Source organism: Brachyistius frenatus, unplaced genomic scaffold (genome assembly GCF_029030835.1).
Source record: "Brachyistius frenatus isolate BFR_SWC_R1_liver_20210118 unplaced genomic scaffold, ASM2903083v1 Contig_170, whole genome shotgun sequence".
NCBI classification, from domain to species: Eukaryota; Metazoa; Chordata; class Actinopteri; family Embiotocidae; genus Brachyistius; species Brachyistius frenatus.
The window spans coordinates 97,990-120,000 of record NW_027210769.1 but is presented as its reverse complement, the minus strand read 5'-3'; the positions used below and the strand labels follow the sequence as shown (position 1 = coordinate 120,000).

General features: G+C 42.2%; 1 protein-coding gene across 1 annotated transcript in view; it reads left to right on the top strand.

Annotated features, from left to right (window-relative positions):
* Nucleotides 1–22,011, top strand: part of nlgn4xa (neuroligin 4 X-linked a) — a 116,981-nt gene that overhangs the window by 73,557 nt on the left and 21,413 nt on the right. Inside the window, exon 4 of the mRNA XM_069717189.1 lies at nucleotides 17,686–17,871. Coding sequence (XP_069573290.1) covers nucleotides 17,686–17,871 — 186 coding nt within the window. The remainder of the gene's footprint in view (nucleotides 1–17,685; nucleotides 17,872–22,011) is intronic.

Sequence of the window (22,011 nt, the reverse complement as noted above, 5' to 3'; positions counted from 1 at the left end):
GTGTGTGTGTGTGTGTGTGTGTGTGTGTGTGTGTGTGTGTGTGTGTGTGTGTGTGTGTGTGTGTCCACATGCTGCAGCACAGTATGTGGACACTTGTATTATTCTTTCTTGTATAAATCTGCAAACATTTCCGGGTTTCATCTGTATAGAAACAGTAAATAACAGCTGTGACGACGGTGTCCTCTCTCCATCACTGTCACCTGTCCTCCCCGCCGTCCTCTCAGTCGGTGGACACTGACACCTGAGACAGCTCTGTCACACATCACACACCCCTGCAGTATGAAGGCCGAGGAGTCCGAGGAGGAAGCTTGTTAAAGCCTTCGGCTGCCGGATCCACTCTGACGCCAGCAGCTTCACATTTCCACCAGTTTCTCCTTCACCGTCAGCTGTTTCCTCCTGACAGGTGTGAAGTGATCAGATGACACCTCACCATCCACACGGGAACCTGGGAACACAGGTTTTATCCTGGTTTACAGTTCAAGGATCAACACGACTGGACAAAGAACCGAATTAAATAGATGCGTAAAAAAGTAGGAGAAAGACAGGAAATATGAATAAACTAGCCGTGTCAGCGTGACGGAGGTCTGATGCACGAGACAACTTTTCAAAATTTAAGACTGGAAACATCATATTTCAAGTCGGTCTGATCAAATCTGTAGGAGGAGTTTGATATATTACAACACTTGCAAATCGCCAACATTTGCCGATTTGAGCTTTGGTCACGGTGCGGAGAGAGTGTCGTAGATGTCGGTGATACACGTCCTCCAAACTCTGGTCCTGGAGGTGGAAGCAGCCGGGAGATCTAGAGAGACAGTTCACAACCAAAAATGATGAAATACAGATTTCTGTGTAAAGTTTCATTCGTTTATGAGCATGTTTAAGTCCTAATAAGGAAGGAAAGAGGCAGAAACAAAAAAAGGAAGTAAAGAAGAGATAAAGAATGAAAGAATGAAGGATGGCAAAGTAGTAAAAGAGGAAAGACTGATGCAAGTCAGGAGGGAAGAAGGACTGAAGGACGAAGAGAGCGAAAGGGGAGATATTGACCATAAAAGGAAGAGACGAAGAAAGGAGGGAGGGAAGAAGGGACAAAGAAGACAGATGGACAGAGGAAGGATGAAAGAAGTCCTGAAATATGTTTAGTCACCAGCTTATTAAAAAGAAGAAGGAGAAAGTGTGAAACCTTCCTCCTACTCGAGTACTCTGACTTCTCATTTTTCCTATTAATTGATTTGAATCCTGATCAAAGAGGCTCCTTCCACACATAAAACCTGCCCACATACGTCCGTCTGGTAATAATCAAATCATCTCAAATCGCCTCCTCGTCCTTCGGCGAGCATCTCGAAGGACGGCTTTTATCCGCCGCTGTGACTAAGTGACTCCTTTAAAAAGCCCGTTTCCCCGAGGAAACATCTCCACGTTTCATTTCTGAAACTTCCTCCTCTCCGCGTGCCCTCATTCCGTCCTCGCCTCCGATGCAGATCCGCTACGGCTGGCTAGCTTTCCGGAGCAATTTAGAAAACTTAAGAGGGGGGGCTGACAACCCCACTCAGCTCAGAGGCATGATGGGAGGGGGGGGGGAGGGGGAGGAGAAAGGGGAGGAGGGGGAGTGTTATGAGGTGAAACGACTGAATATTTTGGAGGGAACACTCTGTAGGCCTGGAGCTTTGACTCAACTCTACATCAGGACTGTCAGGCTCATCACGTGGACGGAGACAAGGAGGAAGAGGGGGAGGAGGGGGAGGAGGGGGAGAAGGAGGAGGAGGAGGAGGGGGAGGAGGAGAAGGAAGAGCGGGAGGAGGAGGGGGAGGAGTAGGGGGAAGAGGAGGAGAAGGAGGAGGAGGGGGAGGAGGAGGGGGAAGAGGAGGAGAAGGAGGAGGAGGGGGAGGAGGGGGAAGAAGAGGAGAAGGAGGAGGGGGGGAGGAGGGGGAGGGGGAGGAGGAGGAGGAGGGGAAGGAGGAAGCCCTGCCTCGGCCTGACACAGTTGGAGTCTAACAGCTGTGCTGACATTCAGGAAGTGCCTGCCTGCAGGAGCCTTGAGGTCGTCCCGTCTGACTCTGATGGAAGTTGCTGGTTTGATTGTGGAGGTGATTGGAGGCCTGAATGGAACGCAAGGAGTTATTATTATAGTTCTGGCACATAAAAGCATATTTGGCATCTTTAACGTGCTCAAAACCTCATTGCTACACTAACACTTTACTTTAAATAATGAAATATAGTTCCTGTAATTATGGGACAATAAAGTCATTTTTCTGAAGCATCAACAATGTGTTTTGTTGTTCTGATCATTAACGACAGTCGCTGATTTTGTTGTTGAATTATACGCAGCAATTTATCCAAAGTGTCCTCCGAGCTCATTGAGGACGTCCTGAAAGTAAAAATGATGAATCATTTGGTGGGAAATTTCAAGAGTGCAATATTACCAACCAGGCAGTTGAGTGGGCAGCTGCCTGGAGGACCCGATCCCACGGAGCCCTGCAGGGCTCATAATTAACTGCGTGTCAGCTGGTTTTGTCATAATTACATTAATTGCTCAAATGTTTTGGACTGTTTTGGGTGCTGAATGTAAGAGCCTCCGGTGAATCCTGCGTTGTTAAAACGGACTTCTTAACACATTTGCGATGAACAAAATGAACATTAACAGCAGGTCTCAAAGGCAAATTGAAAACTTCTATTTGGGAACAATCAGTTTTCTAATAATCGTTCAAACTTGCATGGCCTTTAAATGTTCATTTCTCCTCTTTAAACCAATAATGGTATGAGATGAGTTCCCGTTGAAGTTATAGATTTCTCTTCAGTGAAAAGGTGAGTCAGTATCCAGAGTGAACAATGACACGTATCGGCTGTCAGGTCTGATTAGATTGTTGAAGAAACGCGGCTTTCATTACACGCACAGCTAAAGCTAATGAGACATTTCAAGTCGAGTTAAGTCACTCGTTTTATTTACTGACTGTACAATACCTCGCGTGCTGTAACGGCATCTTTCCCCGGTTTAAAGTGCCTCCAGTGTGCACGGCTGCTTGTGCTTGTGATTGTTTGTGCAGTTCTGCAAGCTGTGCAAACGTCTCCCCGCGGATGTCAAATAGATTCTAATTAGCTCTGCAGAATTTAATGAACATACGCCGATGGATGGCTCGGCAGCTCAACGGATGTGGAACCAATCCTACTTTTCCACAGTTGAGAGCGACTCGCTGCTGCAGAGTATCTCGCCCCTCTCTCCCCTCTCTCCCCTGTATGTCAATGCGTTTCCCAGGGTGCATTTCACTGAGTTTTTAACATCTACAGAATATGTAAATGTTTGATTTGTGTTCTCTCTCTTGTGGTGGATTTTCACACCGTTTTACCTCAAACAAACCGGTTTTCAGCTCCGCCACCTCGTCATCACCTCGTTTCCCCGCAGTTCACGTTGCGATCACATAAAAATGCATCAAAACCCAAGTCGTACACGCCACTGGATCTCCGTTAAGATCTCATCCTGCTGCACCTCCGGAGCTGCTCGGAGATTTCATCCCATTAAAAACCAAACCGCTCGGCGGAGCCGGAATATATCTGCACCTGCTGTTAAAATGCAGCTGTGGTACACAGAAATCAGATTTCCCCCTGCCTGTCAAGTTCCAAATTAAAAGGAACACATTGCATTTTGGGAAATAGTCATGTTTGCCATTTTACCACCAGTCAGATGAAGATTGATATCAGTTTCATGTTCGTGAGTCCGCGACAGAGGTTCAGATCTGGGATGAGATCAGCTGCTTCAGCACAGCACCGAGGAAAAACGGCACATTCACAACTCTTCCAACAACTCTACTGATAATATGGTTTCCACATTTCTGAAAACTGCATTTTGATCATCTTTAGGCTCTGGCCCAAGAAATGAACTGTGGGATCCTTATAACCCCACTTTAAATGTCCCTTTGTACAGAAATATATCTGTGGTGGACATTCAAAGGGACGCGGGTCGATCAATAAGTTCCAAGACCGCTCCTGTTGTGCACAAACGATGCGCAGCACCGTGACGTGCTCGGAGCAGGAGGAAGGTAGAACCCTGGTGAGTAACTGGTACACATTTCAGCGCTTGATCATCATCACTTCTTGAGTTACACAAGTTTCTTCGAGTGCCGGTTCGGGTGGGACTTTGATTTCTCCGTAGACGTGACCAAAGGGCATCGGAGACCCTTAAAATGCCTCAGAGAGTCTACGGCAAGGAAGGAGTTAGCCTGGAGGGGCAAAACATCACGGTCCAAACCCCAAAAGTCAGGATAAACCAGGTGGGTTTTCTTTGACGTTGGTTGTGTCACCGTCAATTCGTTCCCCAGAGTCAGACTGTCAACACTGAGTTCTACTGGGACCTTCTGAGGCGTCTGAGAGTTGTTCGCTGTTTGTTAACCTGAGTTTAGCTGATTTTTAGCAAAACGAGCTGTTTTTTTTTTTAGCTTTGTTAGCTGGTTGTTAGCGTTCTTAGCTGGTTGTTAGTGTTCTTAGCTGGTTGTTAGTGTTCTTAGCTGGTTGTTAGGGTTCTTAGCTGGTTGTTAGTGTTCTTAGCTGGTTGTTAGTGTTCTTAGCTGGTTGTTAGTGTTCTTAGCTGGTTGTTAGCGTTCTTAGCTGGCTGTTAGTGTTCTTAGCTGGCTGTTAGCGTTCTTAGCTGGTTGTTAGGGTTCTTAGCTGGTTGTTAGCGTTCTTAGCTGGTTGTTAGGGTTCTTAGCTGGTTGTTAGCGTTCCTGCAACTCAGGTACTGATTTTGACCAAGTGCCCAAATATGGAGTACTTACTCAATGAGGGTACGTCTTCTCTGTACCTGGTGCACGTCACGGTGCTGTGATCTACGCGTGCAAGAGGAGCAGTCTCTGAACTTCATTAAGTTCGTATTTACGTGCACATAATATCAATCAAAGTGTTCAACGTGTTTAAACAAGATGGTGACACAAGGACCTTCTGTTCAGTCGGGGTGCGTGATCCTTCTCTGCTGCTGTTGCTCTTATGTGTTCACGTTAGTTTCACTCGTACAAAACGTGAAACTGTCACGCCTGGAGAGGCCAAAGCATGGCTATCTCACGTTTGGCTTTGTAGTGGACCAGCGTGTCCATTTCACGCTTTGCTGTGACATTGTGTTGTACTATCGCTGCCAATATCCAGACACAGAATGTACACACAGATTTGTGTATTTGTGCCCAAAGCTTGTACCAATTTTGCAAGTTTGTCTGTTGTTCCCTTTGATGCAGTGGAACAGACACCCTTCACTGTCAAAGGGAAGACTTGTTATTTGAATAGAAGTCACATCTCATCAAAGACTTCCTCTGTCAAACTGAGAGGGAAAAACAAGACAACAGATGCACGTTGTTTATGCACCTTCTTCAAAATTGTCCCCAATAATTAAGCCGAGCCTCGTCTGTGTTTGGCTGCCTTTGTAGGAACTATTTAAGGAGAAGAATTCACAGACCGGAGATGTGTTGATGACTCCATTCAAGCTGCAATCAAAGCTTCCTCTTCCACTCAACCTTTCAGTCTATTGTTAGCTGCCTCCTCACTGAAACTTAATGTGACATGACCCAAAGAATCATTTCTGCTGCGTTTCAGTTACCTTCAAAGTTAAAGAAAAGTAGTGACTCTTCAATGAATTTGCAACAATCAGAAGCTTCATTACCATTTTACTGCAGGTTTTTTTTTTTTTTATAAAACTCTGTTCTTTTATTGTTGTCAAATATAAAGAGAACCAAGCTGTGCTGTAACTACCTCCACGAACAAGGTCATGTCTCAGTATTATTTCTGGTCATGCAGGGATTTAACTGCCTTCAAGAACAAGTCACGCATGGAAGATCTGACTCTGAAACAGTCTTGAAGTCATCATGCAAGGAGGGGAAATTTATAGAAAACACAACGGATGATTTGAAAAATAAAAACAGAGATATGGAAGAAATCCTGGTTATGAACCTGGATGGATGTGAAACAAGAAGTTATGGTGTCAGGAGATGGAACGCATCACAGACGTGAGCTTTTAGAGAAAGCTACATGTGAGAAAATGGTAATTATCTTAATCAGATGCGTCCTTGCCCAGAACCACATCAACTGGCCTCTCTTGCAGCGATGGATGGATCCTGGTTTCGCTGTGGAGGAAACTCATTTCAGCCACTTATATATTTGATCTTATTCATAGCAAAGACGTAGCAGAGACTCTTGAGCCCTCGTATTCCCACAGTACCACCAACAGGATCCCCCAAGGGACCAGGTAGTTATTATCGTACAGGATTCAAATGTAGACAGTCATTTATCTTAGAACATAGTTACCTCAAAGAAGAATGAAAGAAACTCGAACTGAGAGGGACAGAAGCTCCAAACATGGAAATATCACCGTGTCACTTTTCACATGATTCTACGAGGCTGCAGCCGATATATTGATATTGATAACATAGAAGTAGTAGCGCATGTGCACAGACTGCTGAGTGCTTTTTTCCTGCCTTCAGCTTCGTTTTATATCTTCACTTGTGAGTTCACAGTTAAAAAAGTGCCATTAAACTGGTAATTAGCTGCATAGTAAAGTCACAGCAGGACAAAACAAAAGGTAGAAGAGCATATGTTGTAGAACATGATGGATGACACCTGGTTTTAATGGATTTCAGGGACTTATGGGAAATGTAGTGTCTCAGTGGAAATACATTCCAGGTTTATTCACCTTATTAAAAAAATTACACTTGTGTTATCCTTTAAAATTCCCTCAAATGTGTGTAGTCTGTGGAGACGGGATGTAGTTTAGCCAACCGCGGCTAATCTGCAGTTTAAAAAAAAAGCAGCTGCAGGAGAACGTCCACATTTGTCTTTTTCACTCATTATCATCGTGTCACGGTTCTGATGTGTGACTCATTGCTCCGCTGTCACATGATGTGACCCTCAAACGCAGCGCTCCGATAGCGCTGGTGTGTTTGTTTCACTGTTGTTCTGTCGGTCCGGGAGGTTATGTTGAGCACCAGAAGCCCTGTGTGGGTCTTCAAGAGAATTTAGTAGAAATATCCAGATTATTTGCTGTTTTTTCTGTATTTTTGAGTTTTGTTTCTGAGATACTAGAAAGGAAAGTCTGTTGGCTGCTCCTTTTACAAATAATTTACCACCGACTGTGAATATGCACTCACAGGATGGTTATTTGAGCTGTTATGACCAGATAATGATGTCTCATATTAGTGCATGTGTTCATAACTTTATTCAATCACTAAATGTTCCATCAAAAACACAAACTCAGGCTGTATTTCAATTTTAGTGCCATTTCTTGCTGTTTTTGTCATAAGAAGTCAGATTTTATTTACATTTTTTGTGGAGGCCGATGATTTGACAGATGTCTTCCGTTAAGTTGTACATTTTGTTACGTGTCTATTACAAACTTACATGATAGCGGGTTAAGTAAAGATGAAGTCTACAGTTTAGCTGAAAATGAGATTTCACCGAAGTCAGAGTCAACGACAGTGGAAATAATTCAAAGTTTGTCTTTTTGTAAATCTCTCCACTGCAGATGAACTGGAAACCATGATCACACTCTGAATTCGATCACTTACACTTGAGGCATGTTATGAAGGTTTCTAAATAGTTTGTGGACATCTGCTCGATGTCCACATGGGCACCTGACTCATGTTTTTTAGACAGACAGCCTTTCATGCTATAATATTTCACGTTCTGTTACTGGAAGGATCCAAATAGGCCTGAAGAGCATGAAAACCACCTCCGGTGTCTTTCACAGTCCCTCCAGGAAATCGCAATGTTGCGATCATAATAATTAACACAAATTCAAGCAAACTCGGCAATATTTGTGAAAGCTTGTAATTTTTTGGGATTCCTCCGATTCATCCACAAGAAAGGTCGTCAACAGAAACGGCGCTGAACGTTTTACGGCATGAAGTAAGTCTTGTCGAACAAAACTCTCTTTATTAACAAAAATAACTCCTCATTTACAATCAGCACCAAAACAAACTTGTACACGACAGACACGTAACAAAATGTACAACTTAATGGAAGACATCTGTCAAATCATCGGCCTCCACAAAAAATGAAAATAAAAATGGACATTTATGGAAAAAAAAAACCTTTTTTTTTTTTACCCGCAAAAAATCTCTTAAAACTCAGTAATTTTTCAGAAAATCCGCTGCAAAATCAAACATTTTTAATCAAAAACAATCGTAAAAAAAAATCTCTGAAATCCTGGAGGGACTGCTTTAAGTTAAACCCATAAAAACAGAAATGTGTGTAATGAAATGAAGCGGTGAGTCCTGTGGCTCCGTGGCCTGTGAACATGTTGTGCTCAGAGCTCGAGCTCTCGGCCTTCTGCCGGGTCGCCGTCTGTCCGCCGAGCTGCGCTGCCATTTCACTCCGTGTCATTTGCGTCACTCAGCTGCTCCGCTGTCATCCGATGCCGCTGCGTTTTAACATTAAACTGTGTACAATAACACGCTGTGGCATTTTGATAACGCTCAGATGGTATTTTAGAAATCCTTTTAAATTTCAGCTCAGATGTTGGGTGAAGATTAAGTCAGTGGAGCTGCTCTGAATGGAGCCGAGCGACTGTGTGCAAACACGTTTCTGTTGTCAGGTTGGAATATCTTCCGTCTCCAAAATGCCAAGGTTTCATTGACTTGTTGAATTTGGATTTCCTGCTGGGTTTTTTCAGGTTTGGAGTAATGCAGCTCCGTCTGAAAACTGGAGTTTACAATGTTATTTTGAATGCTGAAGGGGAACCATGAATCATTTTAGTTTTTCACTGGCAATGTGAAAACTTACTAAAATAAACAGCAATTATTTCTAGTTTTTGCTTTCATATTTTCATAATTCTCGTAATCGCAGTAACATTTCAATAATTGCACATTCTTCCACAGATAGTGTAAAGTTCTAGCAGCGTAACATTTAGACTTATATTTAGTTCTTTGAAAGCTCTGTTAAAATACAACGTCAACTCTACTGGAGGTTTAAGCACAACAACACAGACGACTGTTGGTGTCCCAGGGGCACTTCCTGTTCTAGTTCATGCATGTTATGAAAAGTTCAAGAAAGACAGACAAAAAATGGACCATTATATGGACTGTATGCTGTTTTAGAGGGACTCGCATCAAAAATCCTTTAATTATCACCAAGATATGACCTCTGGATGTCATCATCATGTGACCAAACGGCCATCTGGATAGATCCATACACCAGTAAGTCAACATTGACAGATGGTAACTCATCGATTTAGGGATTATTGTCGAAACACATTCATTTATTCATTGTGTTAGAAAACTGTATTCTCTCCCTTATTTAATTAAGTGTTCATATGAGGATGAATATTTAAATGCTGCACTGTCATAATAACTCTTGTTTGTGTGGTTTTTCCCTCTGTGGGATTTTCTGTTGTTTTATTGCTCATTAATGGTAATGTTGGTTCTTATTTTGTTTGTTCAGTGTTTTAATGGGTCATGGTAGAAGATGGAAAAAAGGATTTCCTTCTCTAAGGTAACAAAAGAAGGAGGCTAAGAGCCGCTTCAACCTCCAGCTTTCCCTGCAGTGGATAAAACTGTCAAAAACCTTGGTGCCGTTGTTTTTTTTTTCACTTTTGTTCTTATATGTATTATTATTTGTGTTATTTGTTTTCACATTTTGTGTGTTCTTTGTCCTTCTCACCTCGTACTCTCAGAACAGCTTCCTTTATTTCCAAAGCACAAGTTTGTACTTTATTTTAGCAGACATGTTAATGACAGTTTAATAAACTGACAGAGAATGGACATATATAGAGAAAAACACGTTAAAAATGGCGTGTACTATCTCATTTGTAGACTGTCGCAGACTGATTCACCAGCTTTCTTGCTTCAAATACAATAAACATTCATTTTAAATGCCAATTTAAACACCTCTTCTAGCCGGAGATCAATTAAAATAGTTTATTTACATTATAAGCATTTCAATATTTCCAGAAAAAAGACATCCTCCCACCTGTGCCAAGCTGGCAGATTTCAAGGTCAGGAAATTCCCCAACAGTCAGAGCGGTGCTGACAGTGGTCATCGCTCTGACATAAAAATACTGTTTCATGTTTCAAGTCATTGTCTGTGTTAAACCAAGACCAACAGCCTGAATACACACATATTCTGAGACATAAAGACACGTTTTTAGTGACTGCCCTGCTTAAAACAGCTCAAATCAATCAGTGTTGTTACTCACTGGATTCTCTGCCTCAGTGCTGTTAAAATCTATGTTCGTGTCCACTCTGTGCTTTGTCATGACTGACCTACATTAAGCTGCAAGCCAGTCAAGACAGCATTATTACCAACTGGGGAGGGGAGGGATTAATGCAGTGAGCGCTGCTGCTGCTGCTGCTGCTGATGATGATGATGATGAAGTGCTTCCTTGGGGAGATCACAATGTCACTGAGAGCACAACAAATACTTCATCTGGATAAAAAAAAAAAAAAAAAAAAAAGAAGAATAAGGATTTGACAAAAATGTAGAAACTAATACAGTGCATCCGGAAAGTATTCACAGCGTGTCACTTTTTCCACATTTTGTTATATTACAGATTTATTCCAAAATGGATTAAATTAATTTTTCCCTCAAAATTCTACACACAATACCCCATAACGACAACGTGAAATAATTTTTTTGAAATTTTTGCAAATCTATTAAAAATCAAAAACGAAAAAAAATCACGCGTACATAAGTATTCACAGCCTTTTCCATGGCACTCAACATTGAGCTCAGCTGCTTCCTGTTTCCACTGATCATCCTTGAGATGTTTCTACAACTTGATTGGAGTCCACCTGGTAAATTCAGTTGATTGGACATGATTTGAAAAGACACACACCGTCTATATAAGGTCCCACAGTTGACATGTCAGAGCACAAACCAAGACATGAAGTCCAAAGAATCATCTGTAGACCTCCGAGACAGGATTGTATGGAAGTACAGATCTGAGGAAGAGTACAGAAACATTTCTGCAGCATTGAAGGTCCCAATGAGCACAATGACCTCCATCATCTGTAAATGGAAGAAGTTTGAACCACCGGGACTCTTCCTAGAGTCGGCTGCCCGACCAAACTGAGCGATCGGGGGAGAAGGGCCTTAGTCAGGGAGGTGACCAAGAACCCGATGGTCACTCTGACAGAGCTCCAGCGTTGCTCTGTGAAGAGAGGAGAACCTTCCAGAAGGACAACCATCTCTGCAGCACTCCACCCAGCAGGCCTGTATGGTAGAGTGGACGGACGGAAGACACTCCTCAGTAAAAGGCTCATGACAGCCCACCTGGAGTTTACCAAAAGGCACCTGAAGGACTCTCAGACCAGGAGAAACTAAATTATCTGGTCTGATGAAACAAAGATTGAATTCTTTGGCCTGAATGCCAAGCGTCATGTTTGGAGGAAACCAGACACCACTCATCACCTGACCAACACCATCTCCACGGTGAAGCATGGTGGTGGCAGCATCATGCTGTGGGGATGTTTTTCAGCAGCAGGAACTGGGAGACTAGTCAGGATGGAGGGAAAGATGAATGCAGCGATGTACAGAGACATCCTTGATGAAAACCTTCTCCAGAGCACTCTGGACCTCAGACTGGGGAGAAGGTTCATCTTCCAACAGGACAACGACCTGAAGCACACAGCCAAGATAACAAAGGAGTGTCTTCGGGACAACTCTGTGAATGTCTTTGAGGCCCAGGCAGAGCCCAGACTTGAACCCGATTGAACATCTCTGGAGAGATCTGAAGATGTCTGAGCACCGACGCTCCCCATCCAACCTGATGGAGCTTGAGAGGTCCTGCAAAGAAGAACGGGAGAAACTGCCCAAGAATAGGAGCCAAGCTTATAGCATCATACTCAAAAAGACTTGAGGCTGTAATTTCTGCCAAAGGTGCTTCAACAAAGTATTGAGTATTGAGTGAATACTTATGTACGTGTTATATTTTTGTTCTTTATTTTTAATAGATTTGCAAAAATTTGAAACAAACTATTTTCAGTTTGTCATTATGGGATATTGCGTGTAGAATTTTGAGGAAAAAAATGAATTTAATCCATTTCGGAATAAATCTGTAACATAACTAAATGTGTAAAAAGTGAAGCGCTGTGAATACTTTCCGGATGCACTGTATGTTTTATGTTGTGAGCATTTCAAATTGTAGTTCTTTCTTTCTTTGTTTTAGTCTGAACATTAATATTTTAGGCTAAAATAATATTTATTCCCAATTAAAAACAGTTTTGCCACCAATTTCTATACCAAAGTAGTAACTTAATATCACTTTATATTAAGTTACTGAAGGCTTGTTGCTCATGAACAAACTCCTCTGGTACCAGAGGTTTACAGGGATTAGCAGTCGGTAGCATTAGCTTTCATTTTTAACTATCACAAAAAAAAAAAAAAGATTAAGTACGGAAAAGGAAAAACTGTGAATGAATGTTGCTGTCTTCAAGGCAAAGATGACTCAAACCAAATGTTGCCTTGATTTAGGTTTATTTTTGCTTCATTCATGAATTGATCATATAAATAAGCACTCTGTAGGTTCAGAGTATGTCTGTATGCAGATAATACTGTTCTTTAAAACAGAAAAAAAAGACCAAATTTGTGTTTGGGTTTCTTTCTGATCAGGTCAAATGATACCGACAACTATGAGAGTTCTTAAGACAGAATCAGTTCTGAAGTTTTATAACTCAATTTATGAGCATTTATTTTATTATGCTGAATTTCTAATTAGCTATTATTTGAGCTACATTTTCGTAAAAGGGCTTTCTAAAATCTGTTTAATTGTATGATTCCCTTCTAATTTGCAAGTACAATGGATCCATTTGTGTATATAGGATTTATCTTTCTTTAAAAAATTATCCTTTATCTTAATGCCCCCCAAAAAAGTCTTCATTTCCAAGCATTTTTATTTTATTGCATTACATTAACCAAGCACTTATCAAATGTGCCTCTCAAGTGAAACTGTGAAAATGGACATAATTTGCTTAAATTTCCTGCCAGCAGTCTAGCTGTGATAGTGGAGGCATTTACTTCCTCTTATTCACCCTGAAGTGTATTTTTAAATGTGCACCATTAGAGTGTTTTTTCCAGTCCAGTATTGACAGCTCTCCGCTGACTCTAATTTCAGCCTGCTGGAAGCAGTCGGTCTAAATGTCCGTAGCTTTTCTGCATGCGGCGATATTTCATTCTTTTATCTTTCCATATTTAAATTACTGACATTTCTTTTAAGTCATGAACTTATCAGAGGTATGAAAAGCTGTCAGAGCTCCATTCAGGAAGTACGCAAGGACTCAGTCCTTTGTGTGGCTTCACATTCCTCAAAGAGCGGTCGTGTTTTACATTTTTTTCACGACGTACAAGTTCGTTCTCACAGGCTTACAAATTTAACGTGAGCATCTTCAATAGAGAACAATATCAGCTCGACCTTTCAACACTCATACTGCAAGTTTAACCTGGAAGATGTGGTTCATCACCCGTTACTGGGTGGAAGCTGCTTCATGATTCATCTTCTGCTATTATATCTATTCTCTGTTTGTCAGCAACAGAACTGAAAAACTGCCAGCTTGATTTTGGTGAAATTTGGTGGAAATGTTTTTTTTATTTTTTATTTCACTTTATGAATCCCCGAGGGGAAATGTCTTCACTACAGCAGGGGGGCTCTCAGGGGGGAGATGCTGCAGCAGGCTGCCACTAGCGCGGCGCCAGGTAACCTGACCTGAGGTGCATGTTTTTGGATGATGGGAGGAAGCCGGAGAACCCGGAGAGAACCCACGCAAGCACAGGGAGAACATGCAAACTCCGCACAGAAAGGCCCAGGACCGGATTCCAACCCCGAACCTTTTTTGCTGTGAGGTGACAGTGCTAACCACTGCACCACCGTGCCGCCCAAATGTGCTGCAATCAGAACCTGTTAAAGTTTGGTGCAGATTCACATCACGAGTTGATCCAGGAGTTATTTTTCACCGGATCGGGCTCTTGGCTTTTGAATGTTAATCCTGAATCCTGTGTGTAACGTCTAACATCATACCAAGAATATTGTGTCACATCCTATTGCGTCTGCTCATCGATCATAAATCACAGCTCACCAGCAGTAACTATGTCTGTGCAACAGTTAATCTTGAATAACAACACATGTAAACACCTACAATGTCAATTATCAGTCTCATACTTGAACTAAACATCACGTCTTTTTTTCTGTATTATAAAGAACTGTATCATCTGCATAGATGCTCACTATGAACCTACATAGTGCTTGTTGATAGTATCTGATTGTGCTTCATGTGTGAAGGAGTTTTATCCATAACTGAAGGTGTTCCTCATCAAAGAGACTCGAACTGAAACCGAGTTTGAATTGAGAGAACTGCATGCAATTGCATTTTCCATGATTATTATAAATTCAGTTTCTCAATGCAGTTAATTGAATTCAAATCTACAGTTCAAATTATGGGATTCAAATACAGTTTTTACTGCAAATGTTCAAGAGAAATTAAAATATAAATGGTTCCGATTCTGTTTCTGATGACACATATTTCTGCTCATAAAACTGGAGTTCAACCACCTCTCATGATCTTTATTTGGCTGCAGGTGTCTGGTATAAATGAAAGGCGCTGCATTTCCAGCATCTCTCTTTTAGAAATAATGTTTTTATCCCTGACGGCCGTCCTCAGGCCGGCATGTTCAGGTGTACTAAACCTCAGAGATGTCTGCATGCAGCATGTGTCTGTTTATCTGACATTTAGGAATCTTTTAGGGTCTCCGGCTCCGTGTTTCTCAGACGCCGTCCGGGGTGCGTCTCCAGGCGTCGTTATGTATTCGCTCTATTTTGGGGACATAATGCTTTGAAATGAAGCTTTGACTAATCTTCACACATCCCGGGGAGCGCCTGGGAGGCATGCTTCCCTCTCCTCCTCCTTTGTGATGAGAGAGATGGAGGAGAGGGGAGGGGGAAAGGTGGAGTGGAGGGGGGAGGAAGCAATGCCAGAGCCTGTGGTCATCCTACAGGGTGGATGAGGCTGCCAGAGGCCTTGTAATCCCCCCCACCCCTGGCCTCTCTCCCCTCTCTGTCATCCCCTCCACCTCACCATGACAAACCGGATCTGCTCTCTATCAAAGAGCCACAGGCTACCTCTCCTCTTTTTTCCATCCTTTCTTGCCCAGCGGTCCTCATCCCATTTGTCATCTACACTGCCTCGGTCTTGGTCCGCTTGCAGGGACAGGCTGTCCCTGCCAGGCTTGGCCGCCGAGCTCCCCGGCCTGGCAGGGAGGCGCCACCAGTCCCCCCAGTGGCAGCATTTAGAAAGCCACTTAAATGGGTTTAGGCGCATTTGCTAATTTGTCAACAAGTTTGGGATGTGGAGGTCGCTGCCAGGCCGGTTGGTCTGGCACTCGACTGGAACGGATGTCCACCGGCCAACCGGCTTCTGGAGCAACGGGTGAAATTAAATTCAAAGGCCTCTGCATACTCCATGTTTGTGTGTTGGCTTACAGAGCTCAGAGCTCAGCGGCCTGCGAACAGCTGATGTACTCGCTAATTATTCTGATTCATTGGGAGAGATTCAAAGGAGGTTTTGTTGCAGGAGTGGAGATACAATAAATGATAACATGTTGGCATATTTACCGAGAAGATAATCAAATCTATTGCAACATTTGATTGGATGAGTGCACATTCAATGCAACATCTGTTATTGAAGTGTTGGCAGCTCAGTAAGAATCAGCACACAGAACATGAGAACACTTGGACTCACTCAGCTTTTCCTCCATTTTGCTTAAAGTTCTTTGCAAAGTTGCATTGAAACGTGTGAATTATTGGTTTGGGTTTCAGAACTCAGTCCGTCCTGCAGGTTTATGTTCCATGAATCTTCACAGTTCAGTCAGAGTTGTCAGCTTCGCCTCATCGCTCCAACGTCCTGATTCATATAATCTGCAGACTCAGCTCTTTCCTCTGCCTCCCGATCTTTACATATTGAGTCTGTTAAACACGTTGAACTCTCTAGTGAATGCAGTAAATGTTGACTACTGAGTTGACAGCATTATTCAGCCATGCATTTTGTTGCATTGTTTTTACCATGTTTGTTTCTGTCACTTCTCCTCTGCGCTCTGAGAGGAGAACTGCTGCAGTTTTCACCACAGTCATCATAAAGGACCTGCAGAAGGTTGGAAACAAGAATATCATCTCAAACAAATCTCAAATGCGTTATCTCCTCACGGTCTTCACCCCCCCAGGTGGTAACCAATAGGGAAGCCCGTCAAAGAGCTGTGAACTCATAGAACTGGAGTTACGTCCAGTGTGAAACACTGCAGTAACTTCAGGTCAGATGATCCACCAGCAGATGCAACAAACCCATTGAATTACATGTGTTTACAAATTAATCCATGTCTTTACTGATGTGAAACTCATGTGCAGTTAATGTGACGTTCATGTGAAGTTCATGTGCAGTTCATGTGCAGTTCATGTGAGGTTCATGTGAGGTTCATGTGACGTTCATGTGCAGTTCATGGGATTACATGCAATGTAAGTGTACGTCCAAACTGTCCATTACAAAGATGAATATGCCCCAAAATATGGTGATATTTTTTCACGCAGCTTCTATATGTATTTATATCATTTATTAATATTGTTGAACCTGTTTGTCAGTTTAAACATTACTTTAGTGTTTGTTAAACATGAGTTAAATGTGAGTTAAACACAAGTTAAACATGTTAAACATGTAAAACATGTTAAACATGTGTTAAACATGTTATAAATGTGTTAAACATGTGAAACATGTTAAACGTGTTAAATACATGTTAAACATGCTATACATGTGTTAAACATGTTAAACGTGTTAAATACATGCTAAACATGCTATAAATGTGTTAAACATGATAAACATGTGTTAAACATGCTATACATGTGTTAAACATGTGTTAAACATGTGTTAAACATATTATAAATGTGTTAAACATGTGTTAAACATGCTATAAATGTGTTAAACATGTGAAACATGTTAAACGTGTTAAATACATGTTAAACATGCTATACATGTGTTAAACATGTTAAACGTGTTAAATACATGCTACACATGCTATAAATGTGTTAAACATGATAAACATGTGTTAAACATGCTATACATGTGTTAAACATGTGTTAAACATATTATAAATGTGTTAAACATGTGTTAAACATGCTATAAATGTGTTAAACATGTGTTACACATGTGTTAAACATATTATAAACGTGTCAAACATGCTATAAATGTGTTAAACATGCTATACATGTGTTAAACATGTCAGAAATGTGTTAAACATGTTAAACATGTGTTAGACATGTTATAAATGTGTTGAACATGCTATAAATGTGTCAAACATGTTAAACATGTTAAACATGTGTTAAAAATGTTAGTTCCATTTCACCGCGGCTGACGAATGAACATGTTCATTTTAAATGGAAGACGAAGTCTCCGGTGGATTCGGTGAATGTTGACGGAGGAACAGACACGTGTTGGATATTATTCTGTATTTCCTGCTGCTGACTGTAGTCCCATAATGATAATGTAGCTGGTATGCAGTGAGGACCCCTGCTGTGATCCAACACTGCAGACCGGCTGCAGACCGGCTGCAGGCCTCATGACAACCACCTCACCTTTTAATTTCACCAATTTAAGTCACTTCAACGGGATTCAGGTCGGCTGAGTTCAGACTTCAGACAAGTGAACCTCCCACCAGTAACTCTGTTGGTTGTTTGTTTCCCTCTTCCAGGGTTCCTCAGCACAGGAGACCAGGCAGCTAAAGGCAACTACGGCCTGCTGGACCAGATTCAGGCGCTGCGCTGGATCAAGGAGAACATCCAGACCTTCAAAGGAGACCCCAAGAGGGTCACCATCTTCGGCTCCGGGGCCGGGGCGTCCTGCGTCAGCCTGCTTACCCTCTCACACTACTCTGAAGGTAACGCACAACAGACACACACAGCAAACACACACAGCAAACACACACAACCACCACACACAACCACCACACACAGCAAACACACACAACCACCACACACAACCACCACACACAACCAACACACACAACCAACACACACAATCAACACACACAACCACCACACACAACCACCACACACAACCACCACACACAACCAACACACACAACCACCACACACAACCAACACACACAACCACCACACACAACCACCACACACAACCACCACACACAACCAACACACACAACCAACACACACAACCAACACACACAACCACCACACACAACCACCACACACAACCACCACACACAACCAACACACACAACCACCACACACAACCAACACAGTGTGCTTCTCATCTCTCCTCTTGAACAAACTTACAAATGAAGTCTAAAGAGACTTTCAGCTTTGCAGTGTTTCCAGTGATCTGTCCATCATTGACTGATTGACAGAAGGACCGACTGACACCATCTAAAACTTAATACGCAAGTAAAAGTAACGTAATGAAGGATCATGTGACCAAATACAAAGGCGTTTTTTCGGCACTATCATCGTTTCCCAACCCCAACCATGTTTTTTTCCTAATCCTTCAATCTTCCTGAAACCCCCTTGGCTCTAGGCATGCAGCAGGTGTCATGACAAACGTGTAACTTTCACGCAGAGACAGGCCAAAGCGTGCCTGTGTCACGTTTTGGTGATGTGGACCGGCGTGTCTATTTCCCGTTGTGCCGTGGTGCCGCATTGAATGTTCAGGTTTGTTTTCATGCAGCTGATAACCATTTATAAGTTCAGAAGTTTGCAGTAACAAGGTGCAAACCCAACATAAAAACAAGTGTGTGTGCTGCAACATCCTGCTACACCCTTACATTATAATTATGCCTTGAAAAGTTGATGCATCTGAATCCTGAGAGGGTAAAGCTTTTCCATATCACACAAGAAAAAATGATGAATGCTTTCTGAAGTATTAGTTATAATGATCAAACCCTCGGCGGTATGTTTTAGTCTACTGAGGAGGGGAAGCACTGCTATGAGAGACGGCGTAGATTTGCTGCTGTTTTTTTAGCGCAACATTTCTGTAAACATATTCACGATCACATTTATAATAGTTTATCTTTCGTAAGTTTCCTGTTTTGAACGCAGGACAAGAAACATTCTTAATTTGGTTTGAACACAAACAATAAGCTCGTAAAGATAAAAGCACCTCATCAGCAACACAAATGCACTACATCACTTGTGTAGCATTCAATTAGCATGTTGTGTTGTTGTGCCATCAGATTACTCACAGCATCCTATTTAATCACAACTCGTCATCTGTGGTCATCAGCACTGGAGGAGAAGGAATGAATGGTAACAGATTCTGGATTATGATACTGTATTTACATCTTTGTTTACATGCATTATTGATGGAGAATTGAGCTCCTGGCTTTCACAAACAAATCGTTTTTTTCTGGAGCTCAAATTTATATGACTGGTGAGGAAAATTGCTCGACCCAGCTGTCAGAAATAAAAAGGGATTTGGAGGATTGGATCTGAAAACATGCTCTGTGCTCTTTGTGGGACAAATACAAGCTTTGAGAAAAATTCCCCCTCCCACAAAAACATCCACATACTTATCTGCTGGTTGACGTCCGCAGGTAATCAGAGAGCTGTGTTTTTTATTTGCTCTTTTTGTTCCTCTCTTTCATTTGTCTTCATCTTCTGTTTGAAGGGAGCACGAATGGCTCGCGTTACATTTAGATAAAAGTCCTCGTGTTGTGACGGAGGCACCAACAAACACCCTCTCTGTGTTTTACATCACCAGTCGAGGTAAAGCTGCTGTTAATACAGCAGCAGCATCGGCTGCATACCAAGCTCATAAAAAGGCTCCCAGTCAACGTGTATGTATAGTTTTGAAGGGAACATCTGTGTTGAGGTTTCACTGATACTCCACATCTGACTAAAAAGCTTGTACGCGGCTAACCAGGCCTTGTGGGAAATGTCTGCTCTGTGCTCAAAACATACTTTTCAAGTCGGCCTGGTTGAGTCACCACCACTGTGTTTGCATGCGTATAAATAGAAACTCCCTGAAACAAAAAACACACAGAACTCCGGCGTTCCTGGTGTATTGTGGCCTACTTGCTGATTGGCAGCTCATGAAGCTGTGCTAACAATATTCCAGGATACGGAAACTGCCTCAGGCGCTGCTCGTATGAACAGTGAAAATCTTTTATGTTCCGGTTTGTCATTCGTTCATTCGTTCATTAGGGACACAAAGATGTAAAGTCAATAATATGAATCATCCTTTTATTCACCATGAAATTTGTTTATGCCGGCATGAAAAGAGACGGAGCCTCTTCGGAATCACTGAGCTTCTCCGTGATATTTGTCGAGCTAATAGTCGGATCCATTGATCTGATCTACTGTAACACTACTGGTCATGATGCCGAGTCTTATCTCATTAAGTTGATGAGGTATCCGCCAGATGTGTGCGACTTACATTAATACTGCATTTGCTGCAATGAGCATAAAGCTGCTATTTATATTAGAGGCCGTTCTAATGCAAAAAAAAAAAAAAATGCATTACTGCATTACCAGAAGTGTTGATGGTGATATTTGTGGTGAACTAACGTTAAAGTAAAGTCTAAACATTTATTTACATTTTTAAGGGTTGTGATTTCGGCTCCTGTTTTTGCATTTTCAGTCTGTTCGTTCCCTGTTTGCAGATTGTTTTCCTGCAGCCAGTCAAAACCATTTATGTAAAGCAATAACGCCATCTTTTTTTTATTTTTTTATCAAAGACAAGGCAGTCATCATTTGTAAAAGCCAGAGAGCTGCTGAGACACAACACAAAAGAGCCTCAGACATCCACTTGGGAAAAGAGCTCTGCGAACATCAGTTTACAAGATCGACTGCTGATTAAGTCGTCAGCGTTGGCACATTTAAAAGCTTAAAAATGTGTAATTTGGGTTTCTCTTCACAAGGCATCAAGCTACACTGCATAATTTGATCCTCGGCACACCTGACATTAAAACCGATCCGCCCAGGTGCACCCAGGATGCACTGATCTGCTCAGACCACGTTCATTAGGCCACATTCTTTAAACAGTGTGTACACAACGCGTCCTACGTTTAAAGAACGCCGACTCAGCCGACGTCCTCTGAATAAGCAACATGAATGAAAGCTGCTCTCGGTGCCACGGTCCCGTGTTTCCATGTGTTCCCGTCACATTACAGCAGGTTCCTTAGTTTTGGATGGTTTTGTTTCCTTCTCTGTTCGTCTCATGTAATATCTGACACACATCAAACCATTTTCATTTATCCACATCAGCAGAGCCTGAGGCGCTGGAGCAATTCAATAACCTGACCTGAACCGACCGGGTCCTGACGGTTCATGGTGTGAATTACAAACTCACTGAACTGTGTTCCGACATTAACAAGTTATACATTTCTAATAAACAGACCATTAAAATGAGGCTGCAGTGAGCAAAGATGTCTCATTGTGTCTCTGTTGCTCCAACTTTTATCACTACTTCCTCATGTTTCCACACGTTATCATGTGTTTATTTATTTGTACATTTATGTGATGTACGTGTTCGTTTGCATACAAAGCGTTGAGGTGAGATCTGATCACAGGTGATCACTTGAGTTGCTCTTGTTTTTTATGATAGTGCCGTGCTTCCCTTCATATTCCTTTGAACACGAGTCCGTCATGTTGCGTGTGAATTTGTTCCGTCCTCTGCAGGGCTTCATATCCCACCGGGAGCGTGTCTGAAGCGTTTGATCTACCTGTTTTATCTTACTTCCTGATTTGGTCTTGATCTTGATCTTTGTGCTTCTATCACGGGTAAACATTTTTAAATGGCTTCTTTTTTGTCCGTTGCTGTGTTTTAGTCGTTCAAAACATCAGCAGTGATGTATTTTACAATCAGGAGTCTGCATGGGGTGTTTTATTTTGAAAATTGAGTGGATTGTATTTGTTTTTCTCAGACTGACTTCCTGCCTCGCTGCTCTGTTCAGCTTGGCATCTGTCAGAAATAGACTCGCCACTTATCTTCAGCGCCGCAGTGCAACCGGTGGGATACGGAGCATTGGCTTTAATGATGCCGATCAACTCCGGTGGCCATG